Raw genomic sequence first — 15750 nt, 5'->3', positions numbered from 1 at the left:
TTTTATATTACTCTTTTTTTTTAAAAAATCAAATTTAAAAGAAATAATATCGTTTAAATTCAATAATAATTTAATTTTAAATTTTAAAAATGCTATTTTGAGCTATCTATTAGAAAAAATGTCTTTATATCACATATCACAAGAATAAAATTTGTATATACCATTACACTTATGAAATAATACTAAATATTTTTTTAACCATTAATTTATAATCATAAAATTTTATTTTTTATATAATCAAAATAAAGTCAAATGAATTCAAACCATAACTACTTTAAGTAAATTTAAGATTTAATCGGGAAACCAAAAATAAGTACTCCAAGTGAGCACTTCCCTCAATGGAAGACAAGCCCGTTCCTCACGATTGTGCTATATGTATTTACCATTGTATCCATTCCCTCATTTGCAAATTGAAGGACCGAATAGTCATTTAGGAAGGGCCTCATGAATCTTCCACCCGTCACTAAGGCAGTCCCCACTCATCAAAATCCCTTTTTATTTTCCAACACTCTCTCGTCTATATCTTCTACTCTTTCTATATCCTCTCTAATCCTACGCACTCCTCAACTAACCTTACACACCAGACAAACATTAAAAGACTCAAATTTACACATCGGTATTCGCTATCGTGCGCCATTTCTTCTCCGGCAACGGCAACTCGTTGGAAATGGGCGGTGCAGGCGGAAACGGAAACGGCGGAGGGGGAGGACCGCAGCCGTCGGGTGCGGCTGAGGCGCTGTACTCAGCGGCGAGGATTTCGGTCTGGTGGGATATAGAAAACTGTCAAGTACCTAGAGGATCTGATCCTCATGCGATCGCTCAGAATATAAGTTCTGCGCTTGTGAATATGAATTACTGTGGACCAGTTTCCATTTCCGCTTACGGTGATACTACTAAAATCTCTTCTTCTGTTCAGCAGGCGCTTAATAGTACTGGAATCGGCCTTAATCACGTCCCTGCAGGTATAATTTTTTGTTGACTGATGTGTAAGTTACCTTTTATTCTGTTTGCATCTTTGTTTGGGTGTGCAATTCGGATGAAATGACTTGTTTTTTAGTTGATTTGATGTCTGGTTGAGTCGATCTATGTTTAAAAAGTGGATTTTTGTGTGACTGGACAGGATCGGTTAGATCTCATTGAATTTTGCCTTTGTGGTTGTCTTGTTGGTGCTGATATATAAGTCAACGGAGTGTTTTTGATGGTCTAACCCGCATGGCTGACTCTTGGAATCTATGCAAGTGCCAATCTGATTTTTCTGTGGCCAAGTTCGCAGTCAGATACAAAATTGCATCTTTCCAGTGAAAATAGCCATGTTCTCCAATTTACAAACAAAAGAAAGGATTTTTACTTGGAAAAAAAGTAATTATTGTGTTTATTTGTTTTAATTTTCCTGTCAAACCGACTATCAGTGATAGAGATTGGGTGCTTAGAATCTGCTTAGCACAGATTGAAAACTTTTATGAGTTGCTGATCTTTTGTTTCGAAATTATACAGCTCAGTTTCTCTAGATCATGAAGAAACCAAATTAGTGGTCCGAGATAGATCCAGGATTTTAAGTTATTGGGTGCGAGTACTACTGCACAGTCCATACTTTTTTATTGAACTGTCCGTTTCATTATCTTCGAAGGCAGGAAAGAAGACTCTTGAGGGAGAAGTAAAAGAGCTCACTCATCTTGGCGGGAACTTGTATGCAGCACTTGTTAAGACTGTTCGAAAAAACAAAATGTAGTGCTTGAGATTTCAACTTGGAACGTTAAAGGTGAATTTTGAGACGTAGCTCCCACCTTTTTTTTTAGGGGTGGAAGCAGTATCAAACCAAAATACCCCAAATACCCAACAAGCAGTAACTCCCTTAATCACTAAGACAACCTCTAATCTTATTTTTATTTTTAGGAGGTTCAAAATCTCTCTATATATATGATTTTTTTTTTCAAAATGCCTTAACCCGAGGGGGGTTCGTGAACCCCCTCGCCACCCTCTAGATCACGTGTCTACTTAATAATTAAATAGATTTGATTTTTTTTCTAACCAATATATTCTTACCATAGTTAAAGGATAGTCTTTTCATTTACCATTTCCAGCTTCTGAACCTCAAAAGTCTGGTGGAATACCACCAGTAACCTCTCTTTTTGTTTCTTAATTTTATTAGACCTAAAAGCTTCTAGAAAGAATTACACACAGAGAACTTCTACACCAAGTCAAATTAACTTGAAGCTAGTAACTTCCACCGAGAGGGGGGAGATTATCATAAATATTTGAGACTGGTAGAATAATATGCTGGATTTGCTTTCGTGGCCGGCCTATCAGGGAAAAAAAGTTGAAGGATCCTCAAAATTGTCAATGGCAAGTTGGCAATTCAGAAGCAGTGGCGGAGCTAGGGGTAGAGAGGGTTTTCATCCGAACTCAATGAACCCCTTTTACCTTGTCGGAGGAAATCAAGCCGCATCCGTTTTGTCATCTCAGTTTCTTTTTGTGCAAAGAGGTTGAAACGATTCCTCCCTTCTAGCCTGCCTCCGCCACTGCTCAGAAGAAAGACTTTGTGCATCCATCACTTGAATTTTCTTCCAAATCAGAATAAAAAATTAAAACACGTTCCGTTAGCTGTGGTGGGAAGGCTCTAATTTTTGCTGAGCTACATTGGTTCTCTGTGAAAGATTTGGAAGAGAGAGAAAATTAACTTTTCGTTGTCAGACAGAGAGAGTGAGGATGTGAGAAGAATTTTGATCATGATTAAGATGATTCAGTTAAAAGAAAATCTCAAACAACAACATATCCAGTGTAATCCCACCAAGTGGGGTCTGGAAAAGAAAATCTCGTTCATTGAATTGCAAATTGGACACGTGCAAAGTCTTAAGATTGAACCAGAGGAAATGCAGGGATTTTCGGAGAGAAACTGAGTCCTTTATAGTTTAATCCTGGAGTAGCTTCTGAGTAGGTGGATCCAGCTATGAGATTGATTATCTTAGGACTTGAACTAAATTTAGCATTAATTGAAAATACAACTTTTTAATGAGATAATAATCGGCAACTCTGGCCCTTGGCCCTTGTTCTCCTGATTCTTCTCCTATTAGCCTCGAACCCTTGACCCCTTGACGCAGTGTGCAGAGAGGACTCCCTAACCTCTACAAACAAGCAAGGCCTGTTTTTATTATTTTATGATTGAGTCACTATGAGCTCATATTTGGCATGTTTACTCTCTCCTGTCTTTCTTAACATAGACACGCATAGAGCGTGTGCACATGCGCACACACACGACGTTGTTGTTAATAGTAGAGAGAGAACTGTTGTGTGTTCTATCAGTTGTGTTGATTTTGGCACTTTTCTTGCTTGAGTGCTATAATTGGTGCCTGAAAACTTCTGAACTAGTTTCCACAAAATTAGCAAATGGACAGAGTGTAAACTGGTTATTATTTTTTCCTGAAATTTTCCTTGAGAGTTATTTTTGTGAGCTGGAAAGGAGTGTTTGTTTTCCACTCTTAAAACTTATTCGATTCATTGCTCTTTGCTTAAAGTTAAGCATTGAATTTTCAGTGTTCTTTAGGTGTTAAATCTTTATCGTCTGACTGGTGGCATACGCTGATTTACAACTTTGGACAAAAGTGAGAATTTTGGAGCTGATATGTGGTCTCTTAATGTTAAGTAGATTCTTATCTTAATCTCATATTATAATTTGGTTGATCCTTTTTCAGTGCCAGCTGACTAAAGTATTAAAAACTAACCTCTATTGATGGTTGTTGAAATTTTGTGAAAAAATCTAACTGAGTCTTAAGCTAGCCTTTGAAGGTAGTTTATAGAAGTGAAAATCAGTGTATTCAAGATACTTATTTTTAACATTTATGGTAGTGTGATTAAATCTGTTTAGAACTGCTTGGACTTCATCATGACTAATTTTGACTAAATGTGTATAGGTGTCAAAGATGCAAGTGATAAGAAGATTCTCGTTGACATGCTATTCTGGGCGGTTGACAATCCTGCACCGGCTAATTATTTGTTGATTTCGGGAGATCGTGATTTTTCGAACGCTCTTCATCAATTGCGCATGCGCAGATATAATATTCTCCTAGCACAACCTCAAAAAGCATCTGTTCCCCTTGTTGCTGCTGCGAAGACTGTATGGCTCTGGACAAGCCTTTCATCCGGAGGACCACCTCTCACAAATAGTGAATCAAGTCAACTTGTAAATAGCAGCTACGGTTCTTTACCCACTTTGGATGCATTATCTACGTCATCTAGTGACTCCAGTATGATAAACCAGCTCGACACATTCCATGAAATTCCACAAATGAAGTTTAACAATTTGGGAAGGGGTACAGATATTAAGCAGAAGAGCAAACCAGTTCGTAGAAGTGTGAATCAACCCAGTATATCACGAACTTCATCTGGCACACAAGAAAATCATAGTGCTGCAAACTTTCATCAACCAGTATATGGATATCCTAAGCAGTTCAATGATTCAGTGGAGTTTCCTGGAGCTCATAATTCAAGAACTTCTTTCAGTGGGCCTGTACCTGCCTCAAGCGGTGTTTCTGGTAATCCCGAGCCTTCCTGGACGAATGGAAACAACTCACAGAATAATTATCAAAACAATTATCCTCCAGTAAGGCCAAACAACCTCCCAGTATCACCAGTAATTCCACCTGGTAATTTCTTACCACATAATTCACATGGGCATCATTCACATTCAATGCCTCCTAAGTCTGATGCACCAGGCCTCACCTCAGGTCCTCAAATACCTATGCCTGATATGGGTAAGCTAAAAATCAGTGAAAGCTCCAATAATGGTCATAATCGTCCTTTTTCTCAACCGTGGAATGAATCAAGACAACCACCTAACATTGAGAATTCTTATACAAATACAAATGGGCCTCATAAGGGACACAATTCGCAGAAGAAAACACCATTTTACGTTGAAAAAGAGGTAAACAGGTATCCACATCCTAGCCCTGAGATTCCACCACCGTCATCTATAACAAATAGCAGTAATGGACCTCTCAATGGTGTGTGGGGAGCTCCAGGATGCCCAAAACCTTCTGATTATGTTCAAGGCCTTATTGGAGTCGTTTTACTTGCATTGAACACCCTTAAAAGTGAGAAGATTATGCCTACTGAAGCAAACATCGCTGATTGCATCAAATATGGTGATCCAAAACACCGCAATACTGATGTTAAGAAGGCTCTCGCGAGTGCAGTTGAACAACAGCTGGTAGTAACACGGAATTTAGGTGCTTTGCAATTATATGTTGGTAAAAATGAGAACCTATGGAGGTGTGTGAATCCCATTGGTGGTAATATGAAACAATATCCCAAAGAAGCATGGGATGACCTCCAGAAATTTCTATCATCTTCTGCTGGACGAGCCGCCATAAGTGCTACTCAGTGCAGGTATGGGTTCTCATTTAGTTTGATCCTTCGTGGATTTTGGTGGATGTTTGGGGAAGTTTCTAAAGTAAATAATTTAGGTGAAGGACTTCCAATTTAAAATTCAATTTAACATTGTATCGAATAAAAAGCATTTAGCTCAGGATAAAGCCAAACAGATTTTTATCTTTGTTAGGTCATCTAAAAATGCTTCCTCGTGTGGTTTTATTTTACCTTTTCAAAAAACGAACAAGCAAAATGCAGAAGATGATTACTCATGTGTATCTTGGCTGATATAATCTAATTTTGAACTTGTTTATTTACTTGATCCTTCACTAGGTTTGAAGCAGCTACAGTTATTAAGAAGATGTGCTTAAAGGAGCTTGCTTTAGGTGAAATACTTCAGATCTTGCACATGGTTATTAACATGAAGAAATGGCTTGTACAACCTCAATCCGGATGGCAACCAATTAAGATTACTCTCGCAGAGATCGTCCCCGATTCAGGGGTGGTAGCTGCGACATAAGATCTGCAAGATCTGGTTATGGACGGGGAGAGATGGCTTATAGGTATTTCTTATCAGTTCCTTCATGCGCTTATCGACTGAACTGGTAATAGATCAATCTAGCCCGTTTCGCCTCTTAAAGGGTCGCAATAGGTTAAGTTACTGTATTTATGGTTAATTAGATTGTTCTGGAGTAGATATAATTATAGTTTGGCTGTTTTATCTTTTTCCCGGGAAATCACAAAGCACTGTGATGGGAGCTTATGTTAGATAAGAAAAACCTTCTGAGGCGTTGGAGTTTAGCTGGGATTCTAGAATATCTTAAGCGAGAGATTACATGGGTGGTGGGTGCTTCGTATTTTGGGCTATTTCTTCATAGCCCGGTTATTGATTATTGATTAAAGGGATCAACAATTGTGGTAAGTTGCGGACTGTGATTTTGGACCTCTTTGAGTAACGTATGTGAGAATATCCTAGTTGCTTTTGTATCAAGCATATAGATTTTGAATCTAGGCATCTCAGAGCAGGTATCATGTATAAAATTCATTGAAAACGGATATGCTTGTTTGGTTCATATTAATGACAAAAGTACTGGAGTTAAAGTCTCTGAAGCTGTTGGAGGCTTGGAGCTGATTTATTGTTAGAGTAGTTTTCAAAGGTGTATCGGTGCAGTATGAAGATATTCAGATCTTGCTGGCTGGGCAGAGAATTGAATGCCCAAGACCCTCATGTTTCAACAAACAGGACTAAGCGAACAAAAAATATGTGGCAGATTATAATATTATGCATAAATCAGAGTTCTTGTGAAAACTGATAAATCAATCCTTTCAACCCTATCACATTTCACTTGGAATTATGGAAGAAGTTAGAGACAAATGACTACATCCTTGTTAACTTCGATACAGTTGTCATTGAAGGTATGGTAATCTAGTGATGGATTATTCTCGTTATTATCAGGTTGACTGCATACAAAGAGAATTGTATGCTATCGTCTCACTGAATGCTTTAGGTCTCATTTCCCCTGCTGTTTTAAACTATTGTAGATATATGTTGTAATAGCTGGAACTTGGAAGGAGTTCATTTTCAGCATTTACTTTTAAAATAAAACTTCCTATGGTTTTTCTCTATTATGTTGCAGTGACTTTTTTCTTTTCTTTTCTGTCTAAATACTTAGTCATATCAAGAATCATTAGGAGTATAATTTTGCTTCATATCAAGAATCATTAGGAGTATAGTTTTGCTCCATCGTTCGATGTAATGGTGGTCGATTCACTTGTAGGGGAACAATTGTCTGTCGGAAAAGAGTTGATTTCCTTGGACTATCCTCTGTTTTTGTTTATGATGCAAATATGGTCTGGGACAGGTACACTACAATTTAAGATCTCTTGATTGGTTCTTGTCCAAATCAGAAGCAAAAAGTAAGGTCCCTCTGGCGACATGGGTCTTCATTCTTTTGTGCTGTTCCCTTGTTTATCGTTTTTTCTAAATGCGTCGAACAGGGTGGGACGGTGTTAACTGGGAAGATTAGTTGTCAGTGTGTAAGAATTGCTAGAACTCTGGACCACTAACGAAGCTATTGCAAATTCATATAGGCCAGTGAAAATATAACTGTGACGAAACTCCTCTGCTTAAGAATAGTTGAGCAGCGATATATTTAGTTTCAGGTGGGGAGGTCGAATATGAATGGTAATATGGGATCCATGGCTTACTTCAAAAACTGTCTATGTCAAAAGTAACCAAGATTTGAAGTCGGTGTTTGTCATTTTTGCTTGTGGTATTCTTATCTCATGTGTATACTGATTAAAATGGTTACAACTTGAAAAGCAGGGGACTGATATACTCAGATATACATATTATGTTTGTCATATTAAACCGTGTCCCTTTTTCCTATGTCCGTTGAAATGTTGTACTCAAGTCGAGTTTCTCCCGGAAATTGTCTTTTTACCTCCACGAAGTAAGGGTATAGTCTCTGTACACTCTACTCTACCCTCCGTGTATAAATGGGTAGAGTAAAAGGAAGAAGACTGACCAAATAGGTATCCAAAGTACCATCACCATCAAGCATTTGGCAATGCGTAGTGACGACTCAGGAAAATAATTTCATCCATTGCTGTCATATCGTATATCTGAAATTCCTTGTATACTTTGAACGAAAAGGTGAAAAAAATAATCTTCATCATTAACAATATTTAAAGTGTCCAATCAAATTAAATCACATCATTTGAATTTGCCTTAACCTTTTGATGAGCATTGTAACAGACGAGGTAAAATGTCGATTGGGCGAACCAAGCTTGTAATGCCAAAGACCAAGAAATAAACCTTTTTGAGTGATAATTTTTGATGTTTTTTTTTTTAAAATATCATACACACAAAAGGTAGTCATTCCAATGTTTTTGGATCGTAAATACTACTACAAAATCTTTTATAATTTCAACCGAAAAAAACAATATTAAAAACAACGGCAAGACAATATTTATTCAATTTTTGAGAACAACAATAAAGCGTCTCACATAATTGAATCAAGTAGTTAAGTTAACAAAAGATTAAAAATTTGGTAGAAGCGTTGCAACGTTAATATTAAAGTATTTTACAGTAGGAAGGCTAGTGCTTGATTAATTAATTAAGAATATAAAGAACATCGTTACCAATAAAAAAGAAAGAAGAATATAAAGAACATTAAGAAAATGAAAATTCATATTTCATGTTGAAGCTCAATTCATCTTTTGCACGCACTTGGTTATTATTCCCTCTATTCTATATTATCTGAATTTCTAAGATTTTTTTCATTGTTCAAAATAGTTGAATTATTCAAATTTCTAGAAAAATGTTTGAAATTTTTTCCAAGTTTACCTTTTGCTTTAATGAAGTTTTGTTTTTTTAGGAGTTAATGTTTACACTACTTACGTAAAGTATTTATGATTTTACATTTAATTATTTTTATGAAGCTGAAATTTCCAATGAAAAACTACTTGTATTACTCTACTTCATAAAATTCATTTTTTTAACTCATCCATCTCCATATCTACTCTTTTAAACAAATTGAAAAGTGAAGCCAGAGAGTAAAAATTTCATGAATTTTGGTGTTGAAGACTCGGTTGAAATAGTTCATGACACTATCGATGATGAAAACTCGATTGAAATAGTTCAAGATACGATTGTCAAAGACTCGATTGAAAAAGTTCAAGACACTATCATTGAAGCTCAGTTGAGATAGTTCGTGACTTTGATGAAGACTCATTTGAAATAGTTCAAGACACCAGCATTGCAGATGAGATTAGAATTATGTTAAAAATTTATCTTCTTGAATTCTATTAGAATAATTACTTTACATTTTTTTGTTACTGAATGAATAGAAGTCTGTAACTTGCAAATTTTGACTCCATTTTCTATGTTAGTGTTATTAAATTAGCATTCCGAAACACTTGTAAAATTACCATATGCCATAATACTATTTTCTTTGTTCATACAATCATAAAAAATTCAACACTAAATAATTGAGAGTTTCTTGTACTAATTCAGAATCACATTTAAGTAGCATCGGAAGTTGATCTTTCCTTGCTAGCATAGCTTTACTAAGATGTTGAATCTTGTAATTATGTGAACCTTTTGCTCGCATGATCTCAATCATACATGATTGCAGCGTTAGAAAAATATAATTAGACTTCTTTGTTGAAAAATCTTCATATGATTTTGTGACTGCTTTGACAAGATCGTCAATACCTTTAGGACTCTCCTTGTGTTGTAGAGATTGAATGGCTCTGAAATACCCAAGATCTAATACATTTAAATACGGAGAATTAGGTGGTTGACACATCAAGCAAATATCGGATCCATCTTGTGTGGCTGCTCGGCAAAATTCTTCATTATTAGGTTGAACATGTGTTCTTGCATTATCTTGTTGTATGAATATTGGAGAATTTGAATCTTCTCTCGACCATTTCGCCTTAATAGTAGAAAGGACTTTCTCGATCAAGTATGATCGTGAAAGTTCTTTGGTTATTGAAGTTATTGGTTTTGTCTCCATAATGCCTGCAACTCTTTTTACACTAGCTCTTCTAGCTCGTTGTTGTTTCACAAACGGGAACACCCCAATTTTTTCTGAGAATGTTTCTACTCCATGTACATCAAATCTAAGACAAGCTACGGCAACTAAAAACATAACTTTCTTGATGAAAATTTTGCTCTTAGTAGTACGTATTGGATCTTCTACATCCGACAATAAATAATATATCTCAGATTTTTTGGTCATATAAAACCACTTCATGTGGTCATGGAAGTGAAAACTGGATCATGTGGTATTCTACCACCATCAAGCATAGACATGCAAAATTGCAATCGACTTATTCTGTTTTCATCTTTCAAATAAGGCTTTATGGCATTAGAATATTTCGTATATCTCCCGATTTTAAACGCCTAAACAAAGTGGTACAACTCATATTCATGGCACAAACTAGTGATTGAAGAGTCGTTCGCTTCCGTAAAGGAATTTAGCGAAAGAGATTGTCATCCATATCAATTCTCTTACGACCACAATTCTTCACTTTTCTAATATATATACTGCTAGGAGCGCCTTCACCATAGTTTGATTGTATCCAAATGCGCTGAATTGTTTGGATAGAAGTTGAAAAATGTGATGCCACCATCTTCGTCACTCCTCTTTTAAGTTTTCCATCAACACTTTTTTGTAGCAACATTTCATATATTGCAGTACGTGTAAAATTGCTCAACATTTTAACACTTCCTAATGGCTGGGACAGCTCTTCAATTGCATCTACTTAAACCAAATGAAAAAAAAAGTTAAGCTATTAATCAAAAAGAAAAAAGACAAACAAAGTGAAAACAATCAAGTCCACTTTTCAAGGAATGATCACATTACTAGAAGTAAACTATTTTAGCATATTGAAAATAGATAGCAGTGATAAAAATTATTTACCACCATTTAGATTTGACTCTTCCTGTGATTCTTGCAATCCGACATTAAGTTGTGTATTCATATTTAAGTCAGGAATAGTATGTTCATCATCGTTGTTATTTGTTGATATATTAAGGTCAGGAAGTTCATTAAGATCACATTCAAATGGAATATTTAGATCAAGTTGTAATGTAGCCATGTTTAATTCCACATTAAGGAAATTAAATCTTTTTTATAGGATAAATATTGGAGGGAAATTGATATTTAAAATTTTGGCTCCATGTTAATTTTTGTTAAACTTTTTAAGTAGATTTTTTTTGATTGAATTTGCAAGGCATTGTTTTGAAATTTTCTTTTTAAAAATTTGGCTCCAAGTACAACTTTTTCACTAGAAAAGTAAGAGTCAAATTTGATTTTTGCTTTAAATTCAGAAGCTTGATGCTTACATTGGGAATCAAATGGACTTCTTAACTTCTATTAATAGTAGTAGTAATTATTATTGGTAAAATACAAACCTTTTTGATTAATGATTTAGGAATAAACAAAAGGGTAATATAGAAAAATATTGTTCAAATTTTAATATGTGTGCATTAGTTTAGAAATTCAGATAGTATGGATTAGAGGGAGTATTGTCCAAGTGAATTGTCTCTCACGTATATAAGTCGACCATGAACATTTGGCAACTATGAGGGACCTAATTCTTAACTTCCTAAAACTAATGGCCTTAAAGAGCAAATACCTCTTTTGTGTACTCTTTTTTTTTTTTTTGACCCTTCTCTAGTTGTCTTTCGTTTGCTCTGTTTTTCATTCAGGTTTCAACGTTCACCTTTCTGGTTCCCCATGATTCTGTTCAATGGTGATAAAGCTCTCAACTTTAAAGCTTCCCAAGAAAATTCCCAGATGGGTTTGTTCAAAACCCTCTTTTTCTTCACTTTCTGATGCTTGTAGAGTTCAAATCAACCCAGAAGCCAATCAATCCTCTACCAGTTCTTCTGACTTTGAAACCAAGATTCGATTTTTAAAGAATAAGATTCACCCAGAAACACTAGTCGGCGTTCTTGATTCCACAGCTGATTTGGATTCTTCATTGAAGTTATTCAAATGGGCTTCCCTTCAAAAAAGGTTTCATCATTCTGCTGATACTTATTTTCAAATTATCTTGAAGCTAGGTATGGCTGGGAAAGTAGAAGATATTGAAGGGTTTTGTAATGAGATGGTTAAGGCTAAATGCCCAAATTATGAACAGGTTCTTTTGGCTTTGCTAGATATATTTGTTAGAAATAGTAGGCTTAGTGAGGCTTTATGTGTTCTTTCTTGTATAAATTTGTGTAGCTTAAATCCCTCTATATCTGTATTTAATCAATTATTGGGCGCACTTGTCAAGGAAAAGAAAGAATTTAAGGATGTATTGTTCGTATATAAAGAGATTGTGAAAGCTGGAATTGGTCCCAATATCGATACACTTAATTATCTGATAGAGGCTTTATTTGCTGCTGATCGTGCTGATGCTTCATTGGACCAATACAAACGACTTCATAAGAAAGGTTGTAGTCCTAATGGAAGGACGTTTCAGATTATTATTGGTGAACTTGTTACAAGGGGTAGAGTGGATGAGGCACTTGTAATTTTAGATGATATGTTTAGAATAAGGTGTGAACCGGATTATTCTAGCTTTTACGCTCATATAATTCCTTTATTTTGTGATATGAATAAATTAGATGTAGTAAGGAGGTTGTTTTCTGTGATGAGAGCATCTAAAGTTCTTCCGGATTCACCAACTTATGGGGCAATGATTAAGTGTTTGTGTTGGAATCTTTTCGTGGATGATGCTGTAAAACTTGTAGATGAGATGGTGCATAGTGATGTTAGGCCAGATGATGATGTGTTCATGAGTATAATAGATGGGTTATGTGAATTGAATATGTTGAGTGAAGCTAAGGAGTTTTTGAATGAAAAAGAAGTTGCAAGTTTATTGCCTTACAATGCGCTTCTTGAAGCTATTCTAAATGATGGCACTTTTAATATGGCAGGAGATCTGTTTAATGAAATGCTTGAGAGAAACATCACGGATCATCGTTCTTGGAATATCATGATTCAATACTTGTGTGATCATAGAAGGCTGAAAGATGCCTTGAAGTATCTTGCTAGAATGATTGTTTCCTCCATTAGCCTTGATTCATCTACATATTCTGCTCTCATCATTGGCAACTGCAAATTAGGTGAATGTGAGGACGCTTTGGCATTATTTCATCAACTCAGGGCCAAATCTGGGTTAATAGATTTTGTATCATATGCGCAACTTATTGAGTGTCTTTGCCAGAAGGAAAAGATTCAGGAAGCTGCTGAAGTATTTTGCTTCATGTCAACAAAGAGATGTGCTCTTCAATCGACATCATTTGACAAGCTTATGGAGGGACTTTGTACTAGTAGGTACACTGTTAGAGCAATCAAATTGCTACCAATTGCATATTATTGTGGTACATTGTCTTCTCCTGCTGCTTACAACAGCATAATGCAAGGGCTATTCAGTTTAGGAAGAGCGAGTGATCTCCTTATAGTGCTCTCGAGAATGGTCGTGGGTGGTTGTATGCTGGATGGGGAAACATATTGCATACTTATTCGGAGCATGATTTCACTTGGACTTATAGAGAAGTCGGCTCTATTCTTGAATTTGATGCTTAATCAAGGTCTATCACCGAATTCGGGAACACTTTCTAAACTTCTGGAGTATCTGGTAGAAAACACTCAGGTGCACACGATATTTTCTTCAATAGATAAGCTTGTCTCAGAGTTTGAAATTGTTGATTCAGCCATGTACAATATGCTGATAAATGGCCTCTTGAAAGAGGGATACAAAAACAAGGCCTCTTTCTTATTGGATTTAATGTTGGAGAAGGGCTGGGTTCCTGATGCTAGTACTCATGCTTTATTAGTGGGTTCCAGTGTGGAAGATGTAACAGATACTGAAAAGCGTTCACATGACAAATTTATCACACAGGATAATGTTGGCAATATACTTGCTGAAGGCCTCGGGAAATTTGATGGACATGACTACAGATTATAATACTATAATTGGGAACTTGTTCCGGCAATCAATTTGGCAGATGGGTGCATAACAATATATATATGTGGTCTAAAGAAAATTATGATGTCTAAGGGCTTATCTTGTGGTCTTTGCTCATCATCTCTATTCTCCAAATCATCCATTAGATACCTGCTTCAATTTTGAAGGACTCCTCAATTTTTCAAAGCATGCATAGAAGTAAGTTTTCTGTTATTTTATTTCTTGCATTTCTTGTAAACCTTACACATACTTTGATGTGTTAATAACTCTATAAAGTTAATCATTTAGTTTTATTTTAATTGTTAGTCATCTGTGTAATCTAAAGATGACATTACCTTCTTGAAGGGGTTATACTGTTTATCATACTTTAGGAAGTTATGTCTTCTGATAGTTAAACTATAAAAGGGAAGCTTTTATGATAGTTCGGAGTTTATCCGATGATACTCATTTTTCAATTCCCAACATGTGCATTACATTGCTACATTATCCTTTACAAAAGAGATGTTTGAGAATGTTAAATGACAAATTGATCTTTCACATGCAAAGAAGAGAAAAACTGACTACAGTTAGAACAGTAGGCTCCCTTTAATTTACTCTACACTTTTGTGCGATGAAAGCACCACCTAAAATGTACAATTAAAAATTTAATCTGTCCTACTTTTAAGAAATTTAATGCTGCTTTTAAGCCTCTCAACAATTAAATTATCTAAATATGATTTATCCCTTCACTTCTGTAACTTGATATATTATTCAAAGCCAATGTTTTTCTTATTATATTACGCTCAAGTAGGAGGGTGGAAAAAGATGCCTGCCACATGTTGGACTTCTATTGATATGATGCAAATCTCATGAAGTCTTGCTCTAACTAATAGCTGAAGATCAACATCCATTATGCAGTGACAATTAAAGCTGGCGTAACATCCAGTGTTTAGCATTCCATCAACAGTGATTAATTGTAATATACCGTTCTTTCTCTTTTGGCTAGATCAATTGTAGCATCTGCTCTTATCAGTTCATTACTAGTGATGGTGAATAGATTTTTTTAGTAATGGTGGTGGTTGTCCGAGCGAGGTTACACTCTCATCAATAATACACCAGCACAGGTATACAGGTGTTAGATAACTCTATGTAGCTGAAAATCGAAGCAGCACATCATTTTTCAGTTCCTCCTACATAGCACAGGTATACAGGTATACAGGTATACAGGTGTCACATGCTCCATTTAGGGAAGCTCAATTCATGTGCTGCTCAGTGCATTTTTCTGTTGGAAGGAACAAGATATCCCCAGCTCTTAACATTCTCTCAATATATGCTGCTCCCTGCTCAGGGAAGTTCTAGCTCAGTTTGAAGGCATAAGAAGGAAGATCAGACCACTGCTTAGCTAGTCACTCAATCTGTGACCGAAATATAGTTAATGTACCCATTTCAATTTTGAGTTGTAATTTTTTTTTATAAGCAGTCCTGCATAGTGAGTTCCGCGGTTACTAGCTTTCTCGTTTTAGCTATTTCACAAACCACATCATGTATATAGGGAGAGTTCACACCTTCTGTGCTGTGTACTCAAAACACAAATAAGTGAAAAATACTGAGCCTTTTCTGAGGGTTCAAAGAGTAGATGATCAATCCGAATTGTTGCTCATTTTGTGACAGTTTAATGTAAATTTGTTGTTTTCCGGGTCAAAATGTGAAAATTGTTCATGTTTTTTTAGTTTTGAGTAATTTGAAGTGTTTCATAATACGTTTATAAGTTTTAATTTGTCTGTTGAAACAAACAAATTACTGCTCCTCGTCTTATTTCCTTTGTTGTTTGTTAAAAATGGCTTCTTTCTTAATTTGAAAATACATTAAACTTAAATTTTATTTTACTACTCCGTAATTAAAAAGTTTCTATAATTACATGAATATTATAGC

At 35.6% G+C, this 15750-nt stretch overlaps 2 protein-coding genes across 3 annotated transcripts; both read left to right on the top strand.

Annotated features, from left to right (window-relative positions):
• The first annotated feature begins 496 nt into the window (after positions 1-496).
• LOC129886040 (uncharacterized) lies at positions 497-6990 on the top strand. Its single transcript, XM_055960552.1, has 3 exons — positions 497-962; positions 3909-5382; positions 5698-6990. The coding sequence occupies exons 1-3, from the start codon at positions 668-670 to the stop codon at positions 5882-5884; spliced, it is 1956 nt and encodes a 651-aa protein (XP_055816527.1). The 5' UTR covers positions 497-667; the 3' UTR covers positions 5885-6990.
• A 4563-nt stretch (positions 6991-11553) lies between these two features.
• On the top strand, positions 11554-15526 carry LOC129886039 (pentatricopeptide repeat-containing protein At5g16420, mitochondrial-like). Of its 2 annotated transcripts, none has more exons than XM_055960550.1 (2): positions 11554-14037; positions 14630-15526. In XM_055960550.1, the coding sequence occupies exon 1, from the start codon at positions 11629-11631 to the stop codon at positions 13837-13839; it is 2211 nt and encodes a 736-aa protein (XP_055816525.1). In that variant the 5' UTR covers positions 11554-11628; the 3' UTR covers positions 13840-14037; positions 14630-15526. The 2 variants fall into 2 exon arrangements, with proteins under 2 accessions (XP_055816525.1, XP_055816526.1); XM_055960551.1 differs by having other exon boundaries at positions 14627-15526.
• Positions 15527-15750: the final 224 nt, after the last annotated feature.

The sequence above is a fragment of the Solanum dulcamara genome, chromosome 4 (genome assembly GCF_947179165.1).
Source record: "Solanum dulcamara chromosome 4, daSolDulc1.2, whole genome shotgun sequence".
Classification (NCBI taxonomy): domain Eukaryota; kingdom Viridiplantae; phylum Streptophyta; class Magnoliopsida; order Solanales; family Solanaceae; genus Solanum; species Solanum dulcamara.
This window is presented reverse-complemented; position numbering and strand designations above follow the sequence as displayed.

Excerpts from the sequence above, each read along its gene's own strand:
- LOC129886039 (XM_055960550.1), top strand. The coding sequence starts at position 11,629 with ATGGTGATAAAGCTCTCAACTTTAAAGCTTCCCAAGAAAATTCCCAGA.
- LOC129886040 (XM_055960552.1), top strand. The coding sequence starts at position 668 with ATGGGCGGTGCAGGCGGAAACGGAAACGGCGGAGGGGGAGGACCGCAG. Across the intron at positions 963-3,908 it reads CCTTAATCACGTCCCTGCAG|GTGTCAAAGATGCAAGTGAT; the intron begins GTATAATTTTTT and ends AAATGTGTATAG. Across the intron at positions 5,383-5,697 it reads ATAAGTGCTACTCAGTGCAG|GTTTGAAGCAGCTACAGTTA; the intron begins GTATGGGTTCTC and ends ATCCTTCACTAG.